The sequence below is a fragment of the Cygnus atratus genome, chromosome 9 (genome assembly GCF_013377495.2).
Source record: "Cygnus atratus isolate AKBS03 ecotype Queensland, Australia chromosome 9, CAtr_DNAZoo_HiC_assembly, whole genome shotgun sequence".
NCBI classification, from domain to species: Eukaryota; Metazoa; Chordata; class Aves; order Anseriformes; family Anatidae; genus Cygnus; species Cygnus atratus.
The window spans coordinates 9,820,768-9,844,808 of record NC_066370.1 but is presented as its reverse complement, the minus strand read 5'-3'; the positions used below and the strand labels follow the sequence as shown (position 1 = coordinate 9,844,808).

At 40.1% G+C, this 24,041-nt stretch overlaps 1 protein-coding gene across 2 annotated transcripts in view; it reads left to right on the top strand.

The window, feature by feature from the left end:
* The window catches only part of PCCB (propionyl-CoA carboxylase subunit beta), a 29,031-nt gene extending 5,664 nt beyond the window's left edge, over positions 1-23,367 (top strand). For both annotated transcript variants that reach the window (XM_035544654.2, XM_035544655.2), the window contains exons 4-15: positions 491-547; positions 4,021-4,134; positions 7,271-7,381; positions 8,611-8,719; positions 9,667-9,787; positions 13,537-13,618; positions 15,701-15,824; positions 16,779-16,886; positions 20,345-20,445; positions 21,637-21,735; positions 21,941-22,034; positions 23,095-23,367. In XM_035544654.2, coding sequence (XP_035400547.1) covers positions 491-547; positions 4,021-4,134; positions 7,271-7,381; positions 8,611-8,719; positions 9,667-9,787; positions 13,537-13,618; positions 15,701-15,824; positions 16,779-16,886; positions 20,345-20,445; positions 21,637-21,735; positions 21,941-22,034; positions 23,095-23,216 — 1,242 coding nt within the window. In that variant the 3' untranslated portion in view covers positions 23,217-23,367. The remainder of the gene's footprint in view (positions 1-490; positions 548-4,020; positions 4,135-7,270; positions 7,382-8,610; positions 8,720-9,666; positions 9,788-13,536; positions 13,619-15,700; positions 15,825-16,778; positions 16,887-20,344; positions 20,446-21,636; positions 21,736-21,940; positions 22,035-23,094) is intronic.
* Positions 23,368-24,041: the final 674 nt, after the last annotated feature.

Here is a 24,041-nt window from a genome sequence, read left to right as displayed (position 1 = left end):
AGCACCCATGAAAGAGCAGTAAACTCTTGGAGCATAACCCATGAGTATAGTATAGAGCAACAGCACATTTTCAGTTCTGGATTTCTGCCTGTTTGCAGATTTATCTTACCGCTGCCCCTCGGAGCGGGATCCTCCTTAACATGAATTTTCTCAGGCTTACTCCAGTCTACTCCAGTATTGGTAAGTTCCTCCATGAAGGAGGAACATATATTTGTAGAGAGTGTTTGTTTGAAGAATAATAAAAGTAAGTGAGACATAGCAAGTTTGTAATTTTAACGTAGAATTCACTGGAAAATTTGTATAAAAGATCTTTTTACTTGTAAAGAAGACTTGGATTGAACAAGAGTGATCTGCAGGCTGCTGTAGGGAGCCCGATTTGCCTTGGAGCAGCTCACCAAATGTTTACATCAGGGTCAGTTATTGGGATGCATTCGTCTGCTTGTTATTGAAATGATTCTTTCCCTAATCTCAGAATTTGTTTTGCTTCCAGGATTTTACTGTATTTGGAGGTAGTTTATCTGGAGCTCACGCCCAGAAGATCTGCAAGGTAATATTTCCCAGTAAAAAACAACAACAAAAAGATTGTCAGTGTCCTTTTTTTTTCCAATCTGTTGTGCTAATGACTGGAGAAGATGATTTGTGACTGACTTAGTGGGCTATGGTATATGTCCCTGGCAATATGAAAATGCCTGTCTCCTTCTGTTTGTTAAGATGTGACAGCACAGGTGAGCAGAGAGGTACCCTTTGGAAGCTTTTCAAGTATAAGAGGGCTTTCCTAAATAATATACACTTTATTTAAGTTGATTTTCTGCTGTGGTACAAAAGATCAGAGAGACTTGCGAAGTATGAATATAGATTAAGTAGCCATTGTCTACTGGAGAAATATGAAATGACGTGGAAGAAACTTCTTGCTACAAACAGTGCTATGTGAAGTGTAATATTTATAAAAAGCAAATGTAACAAGAATCTGAAGACAAACAGTTTTACAACTTAGAGGTCATCTTGATACTCAGAGCTTCTGTTATCGGGCACTTGTGGCTATTCTTGTTTGCCTGCTTGTCTCACTGGAAAAGCTGGTGTTTGAATTCCAGGGGTGTGGAGGACAACAGCTCTTTCATGCATGGGTGTTCAGTGGCATGGGCTGGGGGAAAATTCAAGAATTTTTCTTGCTGTGCAATTGGAATCAAGGTATTGAGCACAAGGCTTTTTTTCCTGCTGGAATTACTACTTTTTAGCATACACCCTTAAGCAGTGAGGGGTATAAAACTAGAAGGCGCAAAGACTTTGGGATGGATAATAAATACTTGGCTTTACCAGGTATTGATATTGGGAAGGGCATTTGTGTTATCCTTTTACGCTGGAACTTTGCAATGTCTCTTTGTGACAGGAGGGAAGTACTGGCACTGAAATGATGGGATGCTTCCTGTTTGTTTTCTTTTTTTTTTTTTTTTTAACTTCCATTTTCTAAAGAAGCAGGGCGATTATTGGTAGCAGAACTAGAAAAAAAAATGAGTCTTTCTAGTTGTTACTGCATTCAGTTGGCGTCAGTCTCAATGGTAGCCTCCAAAGTTTGTGGGGTCTGGGTGCATTAATTGCTCAGTCTGTGAGGCTGCAGCTTGGGCAGCAGAGGGCTCAGAGAAGACTGGCTGGGTGTGTGCTGTCTGTCACATTTCTTTTAGCTCTTATTGGGCTGGATTGGGGGAAGCAGAAATCAGTTCTGGGAGACAATCTTGGCTCCTGCAAACCTTATCAGTTGCTTGAGGCAAGTAAAATGTCACGGAACGTGGGGATGAAGTTGCTCTTGCTCAGTAGGGCTTTTCTGGAGATCTACCTTTTTGGTGGTGATCATCTGCCATGGGCCTTTTTCCTGGAGTTACAGAGAGGCAGGGCTATTTGGCATCTTGCAGCACAGCTGCCAGGGAGGTACGTCTGGGCTACAGATTGCCTCCTCCTTTTGCAGAAGAGCCTTATGGTCTTTCAGACCACATTAAATACCTGTGGTTTCTCTGAAGCAACAAGGATTTAGTGTGGCTCTTCAGGGTAATATGTGTTCCACTTGTGGTGGAGAACACTTCAGAACCTATTTATTTAATGTGCACCTATGATGTCAAGTTTCAAGACAATTGTTGAGTCCATGAGATGAAGAAAAATAAGTGTTTTTGAGAGTGAAACCTGAAATGTTCCCCATAAAAACTGGCATGACAAAAAAAAAAGTCTATTCTCAAGTCTATAAGCACATTTTCAGTAGTCTAAATGTGCTTACTGATGTGTGCTTTATTTTAGGTTTTCATTTTAGGAATTTAGGTGGAAACACCTTGAAATAAGTAATTAATTCATCTTGTAAGTCCTTGAAAAACAGTAAAAAGTGTCAGTGAACTTGTTTCACTAACCTGACCTGATAGGATAACAGGCCTTCTGGGAAGAAGCAATAAATGTCAACTGATTTCTAATAAGACATTTGATAACTCCATGCCTAACATTCCTCTAAGCAAACAAGGCCACTCGTGGCTCACAGTGCCTCTGCTTGCAACCCACAGAGATGGCTTTTAAACATGGGATTGTATTTAAACCGGAAAGTCATTCCCCATGTCTGCCACAGCGATGTTCCAACTTTTAAATAGGCACCCAGGCACAAAGCTTGAAGAACCCTGGTTTACTTTGTTAGCTCTCAACTGGCACTGTTTCTACTTGCAGACATTCAGAGACAGTTATTTCTGATTCGTGTTCTGGTTGGAATTGTGGTACTGCTGGGATGCTACTGATTTGAACGTGCCTGAGTATGCTTACTGTGTTTCTAGGCAATATAAAATCCAATGTGGATGCTGCAAGACCTCCGAAAGACGGGACTGACTTTTAAATCTTAAAAAGTTAAAGATAGTCTGAAATAAGATATAATTGAGTAACAGTGATTGAAAGGGCAGGAAAAAGCAACTTAAAATACCAAAATGGAGATTGATTGACCATGTGTAGTTATACAGAAAAAATATTTAGGAGTTGAAGCAGATTTTAATATAATATGCCAATGCTGTAATGTTTTGAAAATGGCGGATGTTTTGCTGGGATCTAATAAGCAAGGATATTCTAAATAACATGTAAGAAATTCAATCTTCCCACTCAAGACTCTGCTGCGGCATTGTGTGTGATCTTGAGGCAAGTTACCAAAATGATCAGAGGGCTGGAGAATAGGTTGTAGAAAGGACTGTGTGATTGAATTGATGTTGCTTAGTCTAGGAACATGAAGGGAAATATGAAGACTGAGGGGAGATTGAGGTCCTTGGGTGTTTATGAAGGCAGAAGCATTTGTAAATGACAGAGTGAATTAATTTATCTCCCTGTCTACTGTATGTTGAGAAGGAAGTAATGGTTCTAAATTTCAAAAATTTAGTCTTCTCAAAGAACTTGTAACGAGGTCTTTAAAAGATGTTTAGGTTTAGAGCTTAGTGATATGGTTTAGTGGAGGACTTGTTAGTGTTAGGTCAGAGGTTGGACTAGGTGATCTTGGAGGTCTCTTCCAACCTAGATGATTCTGTGAAGAATGATAGTCAAGCGTTAGATATACTGCTTAGGGAGATTACATGGTCACCACTGCAGTAAACATTTAAGAATAGGTTGGACTTACACAAGGGAATGGTTTAGGTGCAATTGAGACTTCTCATGAACAGAGGTAGATTGGCCCTTTCTGGTCCAAACCTCTGTGATTGTGTCACTTAGCACAAGCTGTGGGTGATGCAGTATGAGTACAGAGATGCAGAGCTAGTAAGGCAGATAAATATTGAGGGAGACGAGGGATTAAATGTGCCTGCAGTCTGAATGAGCCAAAACATGGTGTGTCCGTAAGCAGTTAGAGACTGTGATAATTAACACAAGAAAAGGAGAAGAAGCTAAGCGCTATGCAAGCAGTTCAAATTCTGTTAGGTGGATTTTTTTCTAGGGGATGTACACTTTGATGAGGAAGGTGGCGGCTGCTTTGGAGTTTTAGCTTACCTAGGTAAATAACGAGGATTTTGTATTCACCTCCAGGTCATGGATCAAGCTGCCCTGGTTGGCGCGCCTGTGATTGGGTTGAATGACTCAGGAGGAGCCCGTATCCAGGAGGGAGTGGAGTCACTGGCTGGCTATGCAGATATATTTTTGGTAAGTGGCCTGCTGGATGACCAGAAGGCTTGCCATCCACAAAGAAGGACAAAGTCTGTTTTTAAGTTGGTGTTTGTAAGTAAACTTTTAGGATACTATCATCCTATTTCAACCCATGTTACCTGGTGGATAAAGCAGTTTGCGAGACACAGGCTGTCCTCTTGGTTCTTCTTGGTTTTGGCTTTAGTCAAATTACTTTACTTGTTAGTTCCATTTACCCATCTGTTAAACAGTAGTAATGCTAAACCTTGTCCAATACTGTGAGCTGATTTAAAGCTCTGTAGGAGTTTCACTAGATAGTGAGCTTTGTCAGAAGAACAGGCAATTTCCTTAATTGGAAGAGAAGCCCAAACAACTATTTAATTTTGTGATTCACGCTGAGTACATATTGCACGTGTTGGGCTGTAATTTCTCACAAAGTGTTGATGTGTTTGTCAGAGACAAGTGGGCACGCTCTAGTCCAGAGTGTGTTTTGTTAGGTGACTGATTGTTGTGATCCACCGCTAGTTGTCCCTGTGTCTTGTCTGAGATACAGACATGTCAAGAATTTCACTAGGGCTGATAATGGTGAGTTTTCTGCTGCAGAAAGGGGGACGTAGAGTAAATCAAACACTATGCGCTTGAAGATAATGTGAGAACTCAGATCAGAAGCACCAAGTGCCTGCTCTATCAAGATGGTGGATCAATGAGGGAAGAAAAAAAAATGCAAATCAGAGGTTTCTGTGCAATGAACAGTTTGCAGTACAATGGAACCTGTTAATCTTAACATTTGAGGACATCCAGGACTGATTAGACTGGTGAAAGTTTTATGTTTCTACTGTGTTTTTCAGTCTAAAGACTTTTTTCCTCTACACACACTACTGATCTTTTTTCCACTGAAATGACGTTATTTTTTATGCCTACCAAAACACATAGTTTTAAAGTAAGTGAACATAACACAAACATGATGTGCTTTCAGTAGGAATGAGAAATGTCATTTACTGCAAATGGTAGGAAAAGTAATAATCACAAACACGTTTTAGAATTGTTTTGAAAACAAGTGACAGATAGATCCTGAGAATCATCATCAGCCTGGAGAAGAGGAGGCTCAGGGGCGACCTTATCGCTCTCTACAGTTACCTTAAAGGAGGCTGTAGTGAGGTGGGGGTTGGTCTGTTCTCCCACGTGCCTGGTGACAGGACGAGGGGGAATGGGCGAAAGTTGCGACAGGGGAGTTTTAGGTTGGATGTTAGGAAGTACTTCTTTACCGAAAGGGTTATTAAGCATTGGAACGGGCTGCCCAGGGAGGTGGTGGAGTCACCATCCCTGGAGGTCTTTAAAAGACGTTTAGATGTAGAGCTTAGTGATATGGTTTAGTGGAGTACTTAGTGTTAGGTCGGAGGTTGGACTCGATGATCTTGAGGTCTCTTCCAACCTAGAAATCTGTGTCTGTGTCTGTGTCTGTATCAGTCATCTTACTGGAAGTTTTCTTTTTGCTTTAGTTTTACATGTGTGTTTTTGGCTTTTGTTTTTCTTTTTTAACATAATGGCAGCTGAATGGGTCAATGACATCTGATTTTTGTAGCACTGACCGAAAGGACAAAGTTCATCCTGTTTCCAGTTCTTTCTTTTTTACAACCACGTGGTATGTTTGGGGCAATGGGTTTTTTCAAAATTAACTTTTCTCTTGCTTTTCTGTTTCTTTGATTAATGGCTGACCATGGCCAACCATCAGCTTTACCACTTTAAAATAGAATTACAGAATAATTCAGGTCAGAAGGGACATCTGGAGGTTCATAGGCCAACACTCTGCTCAAAGCAGGGTCAACTTTAAAGGTAAACCAGGTTGCTTAATCTTGTCCTGTCATGTTATGAATATCTCTAGGGATGGAGATTTGACAGCCTTGCTGGGCCTGTGTTCCAGTGCTAAACCATCCTCATAGATTTTTTTTTTATTTTGAATTATTTTTTTTTCTTTTATCTAGTTGAAATTTCTCTTGCCGTGACTTGAACCCATTGCTCCTCAAAGAATGGGTCTTTGAAGAGTCTGACTCAGTCCTCTGTGTAAGAACCCTTCAGCATAACTGCAAGTAGCAGAAGGCTCTCTCTTTGGTTTTAGTTCTCCAGGCTGAACAAACCTCATTCCTGCACCCTCTCTTTGGACACTGCCTACTCCAGTCTCTGACAGTCTTTGTGGTATCTCCTGGATGTGTTCCAGTTTGTCAGACTTGTTGGGGCCCAAAACAGGATACGAAGCTCCAAATGTAGCCATAAGAAGCCAGCCAGTCTTGTTTTTGATTGAAAGAGGCCTTACATGGACCTCCCTTTCTACCAAGTTTTAGTACTTCAAAAAAACATGAGGTGCAGAAACTTTTAAACTGCACCTTTAAAACTTTTAAACTTAAAAACTTTTAAAACTTAAAACTGCACTTTTAAACTTTTAAACTGCAGAAACTGTTTAACTGATGGTTAAAGTGTATCACTAAGTTCCAGGAAGTGCTCCAAATCTCTCATACTCACTTTAGACGGTTTCAGTATTCCAGGTGTTATTGCTAACCACTTCTAATACTGAATTTCTGATCCCTCTGGACCTTTATTCCTCCAATATAAGGCTGGAAATGATGCACAGAAAGATCAAATTTATTGCAACTTGGAAAACATGACAAGTGAATTCCTTGCTTAGGACATTTCCTTGCAGTATTGTGTAATGGATTTGTTCTCAGTATGGGTGCAATGGCCCCTTCTGCCCAATTAAGGGAGATAAACCAGGTTGCAGTTCACTTTTGGGAGGTAAATACACTTAATTTACTTCTGTCATCATTTTGAGCAGGTATAGAGGATTTAGTGCAAGAATGTGGGAGATTAAGGTAGTCACTAAAACAATAGTTTGTATGGTGTGATGACCTTCTCTTGCCTGTTGATAGTTTGTACTTTTGTGCTCATGAACAGAAAGAAGCAAAACAGTAGAAACAGTTATCTTGCTTTTATTTGCATTAAGGCATTCTGTCCAGCTATTTGTCTCCCAGTAAATAAACCCAGCTGTCTTCTCCTGTTTGTGATTGTGAATTCTTGCAGAATCTCTGAACAGATTTAAAGATACAGATACTTTTTTGGGGAGGGTGTAAAAACTAGATGTCTGTTTTTTTTTCTGTTGCAGAGAAATGTTCTGTGCTCTGGGGTAGTTCCTCAGATTTCCCTCATTATGGGTCCTTGTGCTGGCGGAGCTGTGTATTCACCTGCTTTAACTGATTTCACATTCATGGTGAAGGTAAGGGTGCAGTGTGTCCTGACCTACTGCTTGTTGCATTGATCAGTCACAGTTAGACTGATTGTGGATCAAGGATTTGTTTGGTGAGGGTCTCCTGCTTTGGAACAGTAAAGGCTTGGAATTTGCTGCAGGAATATCATTAATGTCATTGTCAGCAGGACCAGAATAGTCTGTTCCATTATCTTGCACATAGGATAGAGGAAGAGATGATTAAATTTTTTTTTGGTTAAAATTCACTTGGTTCAAGATGCTCATTTAAAAACAACAACAACAAAACTGCATAGTTTCTGTTTTAAGTTTCAGTTTTAAAGAAAGTCTAAAGTATTTAATGTAAGAGTACTTAATATATTACCAAATCGTCTGGAATGCCAAGGTTGCCAATTCCATATGATCACGTAGCATGGCAAGTGTATGACCTGGTTTTGAACACATACCATTACCTCATTTTATAAACTGTTGTGATATGTTGTGCTCCTGGCAGGTACTGATTGCAGGTAGGTTCTGACAGTTACTGCTCAAAGCACAGACAGGGGAATATTGGAAAAGGCTGTCTTTAGTGATTTTTAGAAAAAGAGTAATGCCTGTAAAGAGCTTCAGAAGAATTTTTGTTAATAAGTTTTGTAACATCCAAAATCAGTATTTATAGGTGGGGTAAGACAAACATTTCATCCCCTTGTATTTTTTAGGCATTTCATGCTAGTACTTTGACCTGTAGAACCATAATTATTCTTTCCTATTCAATTTAAAGTTTCATGGATACTCAGCAAAAAGTTCTTCCATCAAGTGTATTTCAGTGCTAACAAGTCTTTCCTAGTTTGTCATAGGAAATAGCAGCACATGCTGTTGTCTTTACGTAACAATTCGTTTTTGTCTTAAATTATTTTTCTGCATAAACAGATAATGTATGCAGAGAGAATAGTACAGAAATTGAAAATAAAGGGTGTATAGAAATGGCAAAGTATGTCTCCATATTGAGGCTAGGTTAAATTAAATTGGATTCAGTTTTATTCTTCATGGAAAGTCAAGAATAACTTTCCCACGTAACCTGCAGATAACTGAATTTTTTGTGGATTTGTAGTATAATACAATAGGGATTTTTTAGGAATTTCTTCCCTATGTTATGCTGTTTTCTTATTTTGGGGAAAGTCTCTAGAGACCGTCGCTTTTCCTTAAGTGCTTTTTCAGCTTGGGTCTAGCATTTACTGTTTTTGCTTTATTCCCTCCCCTAGGATACGTCCTACCTTTTCATTACTGGCCCAGATGTAGTTAAGTCTGTTACCAATGAAGATGTCACACAAGAGCAGCTTGGGGGTGCGAAGACGCACACAGCTGTGTCTGGTGAGACCTGGATAGTTTACTTCATGTACTAACTGTTCTTCAAAGTAAACGACAGAGTTGTTCTGGCTTGACAGCTCGTTACCTAATGCAGATCTTTGTAGTCATAGGCGTCACTTGAGTCTAAGGGATAAAGCTCTACTTAGACTTGTGATCTTACTGCGTGTAGGGCTCTCTTACCAGTCCCTTTTAGTAATGGAAGACAAAATAGGAAAAGTGGGAGTGTGGGAGAGTTCTGGGATTTTGAGGAGAAAGTAGCAAATCCAGAAGGTTCCAGAAGTGAAAAGGTTGTAGGAGGGCAGAGCTCCCAAGGCACGTTTGGGGTGGTGAGGTTTTTGCTTGTTTTCCAGAAATTTGCATAGGTCGAAAAGATTGTTAACGATCCCTTGTTTGCCTATTAGTGTGATTGGTTGAACTTCCCAACTAAAAACCAAGTGCCATCATGAGATGAAGCTCTATTAAAAAAAAAAAAAAAAATCCCCTGGGGAGACTTGGTGACTCATGAATCTTTTTGAGGCTCATTTGGGATCTCAAATTCTGTGTTAACTGTGCTGCTGATGAAACAAAACCACACATGCACACGTGTGTGTGCACGCCCACCCCCCTTGGATCCAGCCTTTACGAAAAAGCATGCAGCTCAAAGCTCGAGTCCAGCACCGCAACCTGTATTGAATTCCTGGAGGTTGGGATCCTGCTAGGTCTGTGACAGCTGACAAACCAGTTCACGTTATTTTAAATATAAAATCAACAATCCAGACCTGCTATGGAAAAAGGCTAATACAGCCACGCATTTTGTAGGCATTTTTAGCTGATCAGATTTGGTTGCTTGAAATTCCCAATTGTTAATAGACTAGGTTTAAAAAATCTTGCTGTTAGTTCTTTGTATCTTTATGGATACATACTCGAAAATGAAACATTGCAAAATAATTACAATAATTGCTTTTTTCCAGGAGTCGCACACAGGGCCTTTGAGAATGATATAGATGCTTTACTTAATCTCCGAGAGTTCTTTAATTATTTACCTCTTAGCAACCGTGACCCTGCTCCAGTCTGTGAATGCCACGACCCCAGGTAAGAGGAAACTGGCTGAGAACTGTGAGAACTGTGGTCTCTGACCACTGAATTCCATGGCTTCTCTGGCACAAGGAGTGTAAAGAAATGAGTGTCTTGTGCCCGGGCACTTGGCTGATACTTCTGTGCTGTAGTGTGGGAATACAGGAAGTGTTTCATTGTGCACGTGTATATACGTACATGCTCATTGTTAGATTTAATTTTTTATTTTCTGAAAGCAGTGTTAGGCAGGCCGTATACAGGACATGGGGAAAAGTAATCTGTGTCCAGATTCACAGTCCTTCAAACGAGCACAGTGAGGCAGAAGGTTGCACAGTGCGCAAAAGTGGGGATCTTGCCCTGCTTTGTCAGTAATGTGTCTGTTGGGTAAGTTTGGTTTGTTAAGGTTAGAGGTGGGGTAGCAACAGAGGTAAAGGAGGCTATAAGTTTTTTGTGTTAGGTTGCTGTCTATCAGGCTCATTATGTAGTTGACAGTGAAGGAAAGGCTTTGGGATTTTAATCAGAGAATTTTTCTGAGACAGAGCCAGCATGGGACTGCTTCAATAGGCAACCTTGCTCGTAAAGACAGAGAATGTCAGTGGAGTAAACGCCTTTTAACCTGAGCCAGCTGCACCCCTTGTTCAGCCCTTTCTGGAGGCAACCCCTGAAAGGTTGCCACACTTTCCTGTGTGGGAGCTGCTCCTACACTTGTTCTTCCTTTTGGTTTTAGGTGTGTGTGGTGTTTGTCATCTGGTTCTGCATGTGTAGATTTGAACGTGGGAGTTGGGACTGTTATCCTCTCTTTGTGCTCGTTGTTCTTTGAAATGTCTTTGAAACAATATGGGGAGATTTTTTAGATCAACTTTACAGATCACTGTTCTGGCGTCTGAAATACATTGTTCACTGTTAAGAGAAATAAATTTGCCAGTTGCTGTTTAGAGAATGGTCAGAGAAATCAATTAGTTACATGTCCTTAAATTTTCTACGATGTTGATCTTTAAGAGTTTATTAAACTGGAAGACTGCTCTGTCTTGATAATGACAAACCAGAGCAAATTTCTTGTATTGTTTGGTAAATTTGGGGGATTATCTCTGAAGTAAGAGCTTTTTCTAAGCATTCAACACATTGTACTGGGATATTTAGCTTCTCTGGAGTTGAATGTGATGTTTGAAATTCATCATGGAAGCAACAATCTATTTTTTAATCATTGTATCTTATGATGGGCAATTTATTTTCTTGTGAGAAGCTTCAGTTACCCTGTAGCTACTAATTGAGAGATTAGTTCTTAAGTGAGACAATCTTTTATGTAGCACTGGATATATTATTAGAGGATCACAGTATAATAAATACTCAGTAATTTGTATTAAGTTCAATTTAGTTGTCTTTATACATGTGAAGACAGATCTGCTTGGTAAACTTACCTGTTTGTATAGCAGCATCTGCAATATTTCTCCAGTTTTGTTTTCTTAATACTTATATTGGTAATATTTCACCTGAGCACACTGACATCTGAGTGGACTCCTTTTGCTTTGAATTGTGGTTGATCCTTCAGTCAAAACCCATTCCACTAGAGTAATTTCATTCTCCTTGCTCCATTTTTATGCCAGGAAGAATTGCCACTAATAATGTAAATGAAATGTTAAATACTCTCATCTTCACTGTTAAGTCCAGAAGCACTCTCCCTCTCTATTGTTTTTCTTTCCCTTTCCAGTTAGGTTCTTTGTGGTGTTGAAAAATGTCAGGTTTGCGTGCTGAAACTCATGCTGGTTAGTTTTTTGTTTCTAATGTCAGTGGCTTGGATTCTGTAAAAAGTTAGAGGGCTCCTATGGTGCTTATGGCCACCAGTTTTGAAGGATGTCTAGTTCTACATTGTGTGGTGTGATTTAACTTCTGGTGTTTTTGACTGTAAGCAAGTTCTGTTTCCTTGAAAGCCTGAAGTATGCATACACTTTCTGGAAGAGGTACTTACTGACTGCTGGTAACCTAGTGCAGTTTCATATTTCTGTGTAATAAAACCCGGTATTGATCTGGGTGACAGTTTTCTCAAGCTCTCACAGTCTTCAGATGACTGCTTTGATGATGAGGAGCCAATCTTTTCTGATAAATGAGATCTTAAACACAATTCTCAGCCTTTTGTGTCCAGTGATGCTACTAGAAAGCTCCAGATGTCCCTTATCTGTGACGATTTTTTTCTCCTGTGATATCCTGGGTAATGTCTTCATTTTACCAATGGTTGTTGATTTTACTGCCATTATAATTTCCCTCTCTGTGTCTGTGAATTTATGGGAGGAATAATTTCTCTTTTTCATTTTCCTTATCCCTTGGGATACCTGAGAATATAATCCATAGGTAATGGACAGAATTTAAAACACATTTGTACCTACTTCATGGGAAAGCAAAAGTACTCATTGTAGCTTGGGGTTCAGTATCCTAAAATTGGTTGCTTTCAGCTGATAAAGGTTTCATTGTAACATTTTATGAAAATATTTGTATGCAATACTCTTAATTGTGGAAATGAACTAGAAACATCACTGTAAGATTCATTGTGTTACTCTCTCAGCATGGAGCTGTGCCTGCCTAGTCTCTGCATGTGAGCACAGAGACAGCTGAGGGACTGATGTTACTACTTTTTGCCTGATTTTGACAAACTGCAGATCATTTACTTCAGTTTTAAATTGGATGTGTAGAGCCTTGGGTTGTATTGTTTTAAATGTATGAATCATGGCATCATTAAAATTTTTTTTTTCAAGAAAAACTTTGCAGAAACACAATTTATAACAGAGTATTTTTGTAAGGAATAGTACAAATGTAATATTCCCTGAAGCCTTTTCAGAGGTGACTCATAAAAATTGACACCTCTTGGGACTGTGAATTAGCCCAGAGACCCAGTGAATGCAAACACTTGTGAAGTCCTTACCAAAACTAATAGAATTGAAGACAGAGGTAGCTGACAGTGTGAGCTGCTAACAGGGTGGCACAATTTTGTTAAATGTAAAGCTCCACGCGAAGTGCACCATTGTTGAGATAACCCAAATAATGGTAAGGATCCTGCAGCCCCAGCCATTACACCGAAGAAGCTGTGAATGGATGTGCTTTCCCCTCCCACCATTCTCTGCTTGGTTGGTGCAGGGCAGGTAAGCATGGACAAGTTTCCTGTGGTTAAGTTTATTCAAATGACAATTGTGCAGCATGGGCAGGGAAAGTATCAGAGTTGTAAATGTGCAGTTACTAAATTTGCTATGTGCGGTAGGTCCAGGTACATGACAAGGAAACCTTGTCAGGAGAAACCATTCCACCCCTCCAGGTGTAACTACTGGGAAGGCAGGCTGTGCTGCCTCTGGTGAACACTTGAGCTTCTGCCCAATGCTTTCCCCATGGCTGAGTTTCCCCAAGCGCTGCCGGACCTGCCTCCCGTGCCCCTGCAGTCTGCCTTCTGACACTCATCACAGGCAATAAATAGTGGCTCCTCTGGTCAGGGAGGAGAAAGTGTGTGTCCAGGGGGTGAGCTCATGGGCAGAGGGTACCAGCGAAAGAGATGTCTCCTTCAGGAAGAGGTTGGTCAGGCTTTTTCCTCCCCAAGGAGCTCAGAGCAGCAAGTCATCCCCTCAGTGGCCAGCGGCACAAAGGGCTGCAGTGAGCGCTGTCTCCTTCCCCATGTTCAAGTAGCAGCTCCCATGAAGTTTCAGAGAGTTGAAATTGTTTGCCTGAGTTCTTTTCTTGGTGTTCACCTGATCTATAAATATTGTTGCTTTTATCCTTATTTTCTGCAGTGACCGTTTGGTTCCTGAGCTGGACACAATTGTCCCAATTGAATCTACCAAAGCCTACGACATGCTGGATATCATACACTCTGTAAGTCTGCAAGTCTGAGCACTGCTGAGAAAATTATAAATATCTTACATTCTGTGTATATATAGATGTAAATAATGGAAAGAAGCTAATAATGCTGCTTAAGATCTATTTTCTAGTCTTTACAGGTTACTTATTTTTCCCCTGTGTAGTGGCCATGCATGAAGGGACAACAAAAGCTGCAGAAACAAGATTTTAGCAGATAAAAGGAATCTCAATGTTTCTTTTCAGGATATATCTCCGCACGCTGCATGCATGCATAACTGTACAGATAAAAGATGCTATAACTCAGTTTTCCATGTGGAGTTGAACCTCCCCTCGTTTGTTAACTGCTGTCTTGAATTTTATCACTTTTATCATAAAAGGTAATAAACTGCGTAGAGGACATTCAAAGGGCTACACGTCACCAATTATTCTGAGTCACTTACATACACAAAATACAAGAATATTTTTTTTAATTCTAAGTCAAGCAGTCAGAAGCTTGCAAACTCTAGCATCAATGTTTCACTGAGTGAGGCAGATCTCCTGGGAGGGTGGTAGGGAAATAAACTTTTTTTTTTTAAACTAAAAACCAGTATTGTAATATATAAATAATGGAGATTTTATGAAAGAAGCATAAGCAATGTTGGTAATTCGCTTGCCTAAGTGAGCAATTCATTTTTTACAGTTGTAACAACTTACTACATTGTAAACAACTGTGCAGAGAACAGGTTTGTAAGGTGTGGAGCACCTGGGGAGTCTGAATTTTGAATATTAAAATTTCCATCTGGTACTTCTACCAGTCAGATGCTGAATGGCAGGTGACCTAGGGTTCTGAGGTGATGGAATAACTCAGTTTCACAGGCAGCTTGTATATGCTTGTATATGGTGGCTGGGGAGAGTTCAGATTTGTAGGATTTTTCCAGATTTTTCCCTTTTGCTATTTTAGTTGACTGTCTCTCTCCACACCCTTACTCAGCGAACACTTTTCAATTTGCAACTGGCTGCCCTTAGATTAATTTTAGTGGAAAAAGGAAAGCTCAGGATATGTTTTTAATCTGTAGTTTCTTCCATTCTGAATTTCAGTACTATCTGTTCCAAGTGAAAAGGTGAGATTTAAAACATTCTTAAGTGAATTAGTGAAAAAAAAACACCTACGGACTCTCAGAAGTATTAAGAAAGGAAATAAAGCATTAATAATACATTATATAATACATTTTTTGCACCTTTTCATTTGCCTCATTCTCTGGAAGGACTGTCAAACTGCAGTGCGTATGGGTGAAGTTGTCACAAATAGTTGAAAACAAGGAGTTATAGTAGAAAACACTTGGCAGCCATGTATAGGTGTCGCCACTGCTCCATGTATAATTATGATCTTTTTTTGAACATGTGAATTTTGATGCTGCTTTACACACCAGTGGATGTCACTTTGCAGAGCACACACTGGAACTTCAACCTCAGAGAGAAGTGCAGCAACCAAGGATTTGTGTTTCCAGTTAGGTGTGTTTGACATAGCTCGTTTATTCCCTCTGCTGCAGATTAAAGTGTTTCTCTGTTCCCCTCTATCATACGCAACGTCAGTGACCTCAGAGATGTGCACAGCTACGGCTGCAGCAGAGCATTTTGTGTTGGTCTCTATTATTAATAAAGCGCTCTGAACTTGCAAAGAAATAGAGTAGGTATTAAATATATATAATGGAAAGTTCCTGAGTTCAAGAAGTACTATTTGCTTTTTATCACTGGAAACCGTTATTCTAGACGTGCAGTTTGCCAGTAATTGCCTTGTGAGAAAGAAGTTCTCAGCATCCGGTTTGAGATTTTTATTTGTTATAAGCTAGGAAAACAGGCTTACTACAGAGGAAATGTCATAAAGATGATTTTCTCTGATGGAATGCTTAAGTGGCACTTTTGATAATAAATGCAGAACTAGACGCTTCCTGCAAAGATGACAAAAAGATTTTTTTCTCTCTTCTCCATTTTTTTTCTTTTTCTGCAAATTCTGAAACGTTAAGATTTCTGATACTAACAGCTGATTTTATGTTTGCCTATGTAGAGAAATAAACATACTTAACGTCATCCTGAGGGCTCTGCCTAACTCTCTTGCAGATTGTCGATGAAAGGGAGTTCTTCGAGATCATGCCTTCCTATGCCAGAAACATTGTTGTTGGATTTGCCAGGATGAACGGAAGAACTGTTGGGATTGTGGGCAACCAACCCAAAGTAGCATCAGGTTGGAGACAGCTGTAGGAGTCTGATGTGAAACTTTTTAATGAACTGTGTTTTGTCTTTTTTGCACACTTGCTGTCTGGCTATGAAATTAACTGGTTATGGTTTGTATTGTCTGCCACTCAATCATACCGTGTTTTTCTACCACTTTCTGTGTCTTGAATCTTGTCGTGCATTTTTGTGACTTGCTTGCCGAGAGTTGTAAAACTGCCTGAAAAAAAAGCACACGTTTCTTTATTGAATCAACAAAACATGTAACAAAAGGCTTGCTGTATCTAGCACAAGAGAAGTGGTAGCAGCACATAAACAGGGTGGGTAGAAGACCACCACTGACTTGGCAGCAGCCTGTAATTAATTGGATTAAGCATAATATGGAAACTTCATAGTTCAGTTCCACAGCGTTTAAATACCTAAAGCTCTTCTGTAGTGTAGCTCTTCTGAAAATGCAAAGGTGTCAGACATACAAGTGTGGGGCTCAATCTCAAGTAATTTAGATATAAAGGTACAAACACCTATAGCTAAGATCACCCTTCCCTTTTTAACTGGGGAGCGATTTTTTTTTCCAAAAGTTTTTTTTGCATAGTTCCAGTGAATGACCTGGAAAAAAAATCAATACAGATAAAATTAAAACAAAAGATTTCTTGTAAATTACAAGAATATAATTTAACCTGAGACTTCTTGGGATAGGAGCTCTCTATGCACAATGGTCATTGCCAAAGGATATGGAAATTGCAGGTTATATTTCCAAAAAATGAAATGACTGCTTGTAGAATGTAACTCATACTTTAATCTTAGAACTGAAACAGCAAAATTCATGATAATCTGTACGTTAGCTAGAGATAAGATTTTTTTTCTTTTCAAGACAGTTCAGCTAAAATACAGAGTGTGATTTTGATGTTGCCTTGAATTACTGCCATTAGCAGATCATTAACACCTTACCCTGTTTTCTTAACTTTAGGCTGCTTGGATATAAATTCTTCCGTGAAAGGAGCCCGCTTTGTTCGTTTCTGTGATGCTTTCAACATACCTTTGATTACTTTTGTGGATGTTCCTGGATTTTTGCCAGGTATGCCTTGTCATTTTATTTCAGTTAGTTTCGGGGTAGGGGAAGTAGGAGAAAGTGGCAGTGTAAAAACTTGTTTTAATAACTCCCTAAGAAGATTGTTTATTATACTGGACCTTAAATAAGACAGATTTTAAAATGCTACTGTTTGGGGGAAGAAAGGAAGGAAGAAAGAAAGAAAGAAAGAAAGAACCTCTGTATTGTAAGTACACCAGTCATCACAATAGGATGTGATATGCAAGTTATATTCCAGAAAAAAAGATTGCTTAAATAAGCCAATAATATTTCTACAAGTGTGTTTTAAAATGACAAAGCTCTGCAGGGCTTCACTGAAGAGAGGGCAGTTCATACAGCAAGTTAGTGCCGAACTGGTTAGCAGACTGGTTACAGACACTGGGACAACCACTTGGCCAGGGCTGAGAGTGAGGTGAAGGCCTATCGGTCTAGGAGGGTTAAGATGACCTCCTCACTGGGATTCCAGCACAACTGCAAAGTTGCAGCTGGTGACCTATCTAGGACAAAAACCCTGCATTCTCTGGAGATGATGTCCGTGCCATAAACAACATGGAAGTAACACTCATGTTCTTTGCTATAATGAGACTCCACGTCCCTTTAAAGACTCACCTGTTTTATTTATGTGCCTATAGGCTGGACAGCGTTACCAGAGTGCTCTGCAAAGGCAGGGGCTTCCCCAGATGCAGTGGCAAGCAGTCCGATACCCAGCTTCCAGCCCTGCAGGTGGGATTCTGTGGGAGAGCAGCTCCGCTGATCCTCCTGTGGGCAGGGAGGCCGCAGGTCAAAGCTGTGCTAGGAGTGTCAGTTGAGGGTACCTTGAAGATGCATTTTGCGTTCAAAATCTGCTCGTTGCTGGAGGTACTGAACTAATACAGTCAATGTCACTAGTCAACATTCAATTTCATATCTTAATACATTTTGCATGTTTTAACAATAAGGCGATACAGAAGAGAACTTCCTCTTTGTTCTTGCCTCCTTTCCTTTCTTTCCTGTAGACACACCCTCCTATTCTTACTTAGATCAAGAAACAACTTGGTTCTCCTTAGCACTTCAGTAGCCACTGTGTGGCCACATACAACCCAAGAACAAAGTTATTTCCATGTAGCCAGTTAGAAATAGTAAATTTTTATGGCATAATAGAATGTTGTTTTAAAGTAGGCAAATGGAAGATAAATACAAAATAGAGAAAGCTAAAGAAAGAAGATCTGAGGCTTTATAGTGATTCTACACTGTTGTATTTTACAGAGTTTGGAAAGATTAGTACATTACCGTTAGGAAATTCAGTTTAAGTAACATACTCTCAGTGAATTTAAGTCTGAATTAGAAACTAAGATTGGGACTAGATTGCAGGGTTTGTACTTGCCAGCTTCTGGGTGTAGGTTGAGCATCTCAGATGTTTTCTGACAGCTTCCAGGGATAAGACCTGGCTGTTCAGATGTCTGCCACTGGAAAGTGTTTGTAGGTTTGACAAGTCCGACGCTCTGGAGGGAAATACAAGAACCCAAAGTGAAATTGCAGTTAAGAACAGACATTTTTAAGTGTAGGCATACATTATTGGACACTCAAATTACACTTGAGTGGAAGCATTGAAGTCAAGCCAGCAAATAAGACTAACCAGTCAGTTTTAAAAAAATCTCACAAAACATATTTAACTTAAAATCCTCTATTTTTTAAACCTTACATTAAAAAGACCCCAAATTACTGTAAGAGGTTAATCTCAGGTGCTGAAAGAGGAAAAAAAAAGTCAGCAGGTGAATGAACTGCTAGAAAGTAACTGGGGAGTTACATACACAGAGGTATGAAATTCAGAAATCCTAGAAATGAAGTACGTGAGATTGCTGTTTCCAAGTGCCAGTCCTCACCCATGGTTCATCCCATATGTGTTCCTTACTGCTGGCACCATCATGACAGACAGTAAACGAAGGCACTGCCTCCATGTGCGTGTTCTGTGGGTACGCAAGGCAGAGCAATACCAAGTGTCCTCTGGCTGTTACTTAGTCTTTTGGTGATGAATTAATTAGCTGTCTTTCTTGCTATCTATGCAGTGTTTTTCTGTCATTTCTTTGGATTCTGTAAAAGGCTTTTCCAAAGTTACTTATCAATTTGTTACGCCTCCTGTGGTGGTCATGTTCCCTCAACTGGCTGTTGTAGCTGGGGCTTTTGGTGCTTGGATCAGAATCATCTGGTCTTGTGAATGCTGTGCCATCAAGAGGGAAAATAGTTGCTGAAGAACTTCTTCCTCAGAAAGGTCAGAGTTGCTCTTGCAAGTAGGAGCCTAAGATCTTGAGACTGAGACAAGTCTTCTGAAAGGTTGGGTGGGTGCTCCAAAAGCTGGGGTCATGTGCAGCTTGAAGTTTTTTGTTTTTCTTTTGTTTTTTCCCCTGGCTTGCTTTAACAGAAAGCAATCAGTTATCCTTAAGGCTCTGACTGAACCCAAGTTTTGACACGGATTTACCTATTTTCATTTTTGCATGTAATTATCTCAGCTTTTGCTCATCACTGTGTATTTTTCTTTTGGAATCTTGTGCATTTTTGCTTTTTCATCTTGTCAGACTTTTGGTTTGACCATTTCCTTTTGCAAGTTCAATAGCGTAGGCAAATACAAAAAACATAATCAAGTCTTCCATCTTCTGTGCATCTCACAGGTAGGAATTTGAACCTGATAATTGCATTACCATCAATTTTGGCTTTGCTATGATACGTTTTTTGCAAAGAGGTCAAAGATAGTTTTTGTTGTTGTTGTTGTTTTAGGTACTGATTTGCTGGAGCTGGGCCTTGATAAAAATCTACAGCTGCTGAATACTCTGATTGTATCTTCAGAGAAGTCATGATCCTAAGACTATCAGCTAGGCCTGTTCTTGTGACAGAACTTTGTAGGACATCCTCTAAAAATGTATGACCTGTATTCCTACTTGCTGCATATGATTGTTCTCATGAACTACCAGCTGTGAGATTGCTTACGGAGGACTTCATGCTCTGTCCTCTAAGGTCCATCATATTGGGCTTGCTTGAAGGAAGACTAGCACAGGTCTTTGGTCTGGTAGCCAAGCTGCCTTTAATATGGTCTAGAAAAAAGGCTTTTGGAAGAGTGTGGGTTTCTGGAGAAGTGAATCTAGGCTGCATGTTTCTCTGCCAATCACATTTGGAGTCTTCAAACTTATGTAACTGATTTTTGTTCCTGGGAAGATACCATCTGGTGAGCGTTACGCTTCTGTGACCTTATATGCACAGAGACTTACTTTATGTTTCTTTTGGTGAAGTGTTTTGTAGAGCTGCTCCGCATCTTATGGAGAATATCGCCTGCGATACTACCTGCTCCTGGATATTAACACAGCTCTGGTTGTTGTTAGGTTTGCTGCTGGTAACAGATGATGACACTTGCCCAACTGTATATCCTTTTCTTGTGAACTTCCTGGAGTGAAAAATAATATTTCTGGCTTTTGTAGGTACAGCTCAGGAGTATGGTGGAATCATCCGTCACGGTGCCAAACTACTGTTTGCCTTTGCAGAAGCAACTGTGCCTAAAATTACTGTCATCACCAGAAAAGTAAGTTGGTGTAATTCCATGGTGGTGGTTTGTAAAATGAGTTTGTTTTCATTAACAGCAAGTTTACTTTTGTGAAGCTTTGTATGTCTATCCTTCTGCTTTCTGCAGTTGTTATATCTCTGTTTGTCCCATCTTTGTCAGTGTACAAGAGATCATTTCTCTTATTCTTAGAATATTACTGCTCTATTCCTGTAACTTCAGTCTCCTTTTCCAGAAGCAGTGCTGATTTTGTCTTTCTGCTTTCCTCACACGCTTAACGCTTATGTGGTTTCTCTTCTTCGATATACTTCTCTTATACTCCCCTTAATTTTCTTGCTTTCTCTTTTTCTATAAGGTACATTATTATGCTCTTAAAGGCTTCGCTAAACATCTCTCCACTTTTTTTCTTGCTGGTGTGTCCCTCCTGTTCTGTTTTTGCTTGTTTGTTTGTTTGTTTAGTTGTTTTTTTTTTTCTTGACAAGCTTTTTTCTGATAGACTTAGGATGGCAAAAAGAAAAACAAAACAAAAAAAAACTTTTCAGCTTTCTATCCCTTTGCCTTCCCTGTTCCTTCTGAATATTACTTTCTTTTTTTTTTTTTTTTTTTTTTTTCTAAGCTTGCATCCTTGCTGTAGTTTTTAGGAATGCCTTGAAACAGACTCTGCTGCAGTTTGCTCTGCAGTTCTGCAGTATCCGTTTACCATTGCTGTCTGGACCACTTCCAGTACCAGAGTGGAGCATTGCAGATCTGAGTGCTGCGCTCCCTGGCCAGGAGATTCCAGAAGCAGGGCAGCCGGTTTGTTTGAATGCACGTGCAGGGTGAGGCCTAGTGCTGCAGATACGCAGACTCCTCTTTTATCTGCCATCAAGAATGGCCTTGCGTTTCAGAAGCTCCCTTCCCTGCTCTTTTGTGGTTCTAGTTTGTGACGTCTAGTCTTAGGAGATTGTTGCAGTGGAGTTTTTACAATTCTTCATGATTTTGACCAAAGAAGTGGAAATGTTTTGAACACGTGTGCTTGCAAAAGCCAAGAGCCTTGTACCAGCGTGTTGATGGACCAAATCACAGCCGCCTGTAGGCTCTGCACGCTCTCTTACAGGTACAAGTCTAGCCCCACTTGCTTGTCTTTGGAATGATAAAAGTTGCAGGAAGAAAGTAAACTATTGCTTCTGTGAGGTCCCTTCATGTTAATTAATCCCTTGGTTTTTGTTCCAGGCCTACGGGGGCGCCTATGATGTGATGAGTTCAAAGCATTTAAGAGGAGATGCGAACTATGCTTGGCCTACTGCAGAGGTGGCAGTGATGGGTGCCAAGGTGAATAAATGCAGGCTGACTCTCAGCTGGTGTGCAGCAGCCATCCCAGTCGTTGCAGTGGCAGCTTTGTCAGATGAAGACTGTCTTCTCTGAAGCACCTTACCCGAGTGCACGTGGTGGGGGCAGGGAGGAAGCTGGTAAAGCAGACAGGTTCCCGCTGTGTGGGCTGACGACTGTCACTTACCTGTGAACTTTATCTTTCTAGGGGGCTGTCCAGATCATTTTCAGAGGAAAAGAGACAGATGCAGAGGCAGAATATGTGGAAAAATTTGCAAACCCCTTTCCTGCAGCCATGAGAGGTATCGTTATCTCACACATTGTGTCCCTTGTTTTGAGGTTGACATTGCATGTAGATAAATTTGTAGCTACTGAGTAAACTTTTTGCTAGAAAGTTTTTTAGGCAAGACATACCATAACTTGTGCATGAGAAGGAAAACCACATCTGGACCAAAAACACATCCGAAAGGTTTCATATGGGAAGAAACTGGTGAGATATGGGGACTGCACTGAAAAGCTTACTTTCAATTTTGTAGGCAATAGAAGCACCATGAAACGCAAGACTGTTAGTTAAAAATTACAGGTGCTTTGACAATTTACTTGATGGTTCTAGATGCAGATCAGTGGCCTTAAGAAAGGGTCACAATCCAGTTCAGTGATGAAGTCCAGGACTCCTTGGGGTGATTTTTCCTGGTTTTCTTTTAAAAGAATTTTTACTTCTAGCTTCAAAGCATTAACTGCGCTCTGAAAGGCAGTTCTGTAGAATCTGTAGTCACTTCTACATGTTTCCAGTTATGCTGGCTTACTCTATTGTTTTTGTACTACATTTAATTCCTGTAAATAGCGCCACAGAGCTGGGAAGTCTCAATCCAAGCTCTTTTCCACCATAACTAATATCTACAGCATCGCTCCCTCTGGTTTTGTAGTAGACTATTACTGCTGTTTGAGCCAGAAAAAAAATAGACTGCTGCACATGCAAAGTTAAGGGATTCTTCTTCTAATCAGCAATTCTGAACCTTTAAGTCAGACTAATTAATAGTAGATTCGTGGAGATGGTATGCCTGAAACTCTGCAGTAACAGGTGCAGTACTTAGTAAAACCCCCTCCCCCTAAAATTTTTTGGCTTGCTAACTTTTGCCTTTTTTTTTTTTTTTTTTAAACAAACAAACAAACAACTGCTTCTAATCTTATAGCTTGGAGTATTTCCTCTTTAGGCTATTTTTAAATTCTTAAGTTAATTTGTAACTTGTGAACTGTTTATTCAAATATTATTTTGATTTTGAAAATTTACATCTCAACCTATATATAGAAGGTTGACAGGCAACCTCTTCATGGTTGGCTGTTTTTTGTTTGTTTTTACAGGGTTTGTTGATGATATCATCCAGCCTTCCACCACCCGCACACGCATCTGCCGTGACCTTGATGTGCTGGCTAGTAAAACACAGTCCAGTCCCTGGAAGAAACATGCTAATATCCCACTGTGAGTGTAAGGAGGGACTTGGCCATGCTGGAAGACATGGCAGTATTCTGAATACAAATACTTTATGTTTATGTGGCTTTCTACATTGCAATAGAAGTATTTTACTTTGATTTTGCTAATGATCATCAATAAATCATAGTACGTATCTCATTTAATTTGGGATCTTACTGGTTCATCTTTGTAAACCATTTTTTTGTAGGTTAATAATCAACACAACCTGCAATGCCTGCTGCAGACAAGCTGTTACTAATTGTTTAAGGTTGAATGCTTCTTTGGGCCCTTGAGGTGGCTCAGTCAGGCAGAGCTGCAGTGACCTCTCGCTGCTGAGCCATCAGACATCTGTGCAGTTAAAGCACAGCCCTGGGTCTGCACCCTTGGAATCTGACTACTTGCTGCACCGTGGACTGACAGAATAAATCCTTGGCTTGGATTTTGGTGCACTGGAATCCAAGCTTTGCAGATCACAGGCTAACCTGTTCTGTCTCTCTATTAGACTTTCCCAAGTCGCAGATTTTACTTGCTGGCTGAAGCAACGCTGGGTCCCAGGTTGGTATCAAGTTATACCCGAGCTGTGGGGGCATAGGTGGTATAGAGAAGATGGAGCCAGATTCCCCTTGAAGGACACAAGACAATTTGCCCAAATTGAAAAAAAGGGACATTCCAATGGGGGACAATTTTTTTTCCCCTCAGCAGGGGGTTAAGACAGAAACCTCCAGAGGTGCCTTCCAGCCTATTTTTCTCTTATGATTATTTGCCAGACTTGCAAGGAACCACTCCAGTAGTTGTTACTACGGCTGTGCTCAGTCTGCACATTAGGAGCTGCATTTTA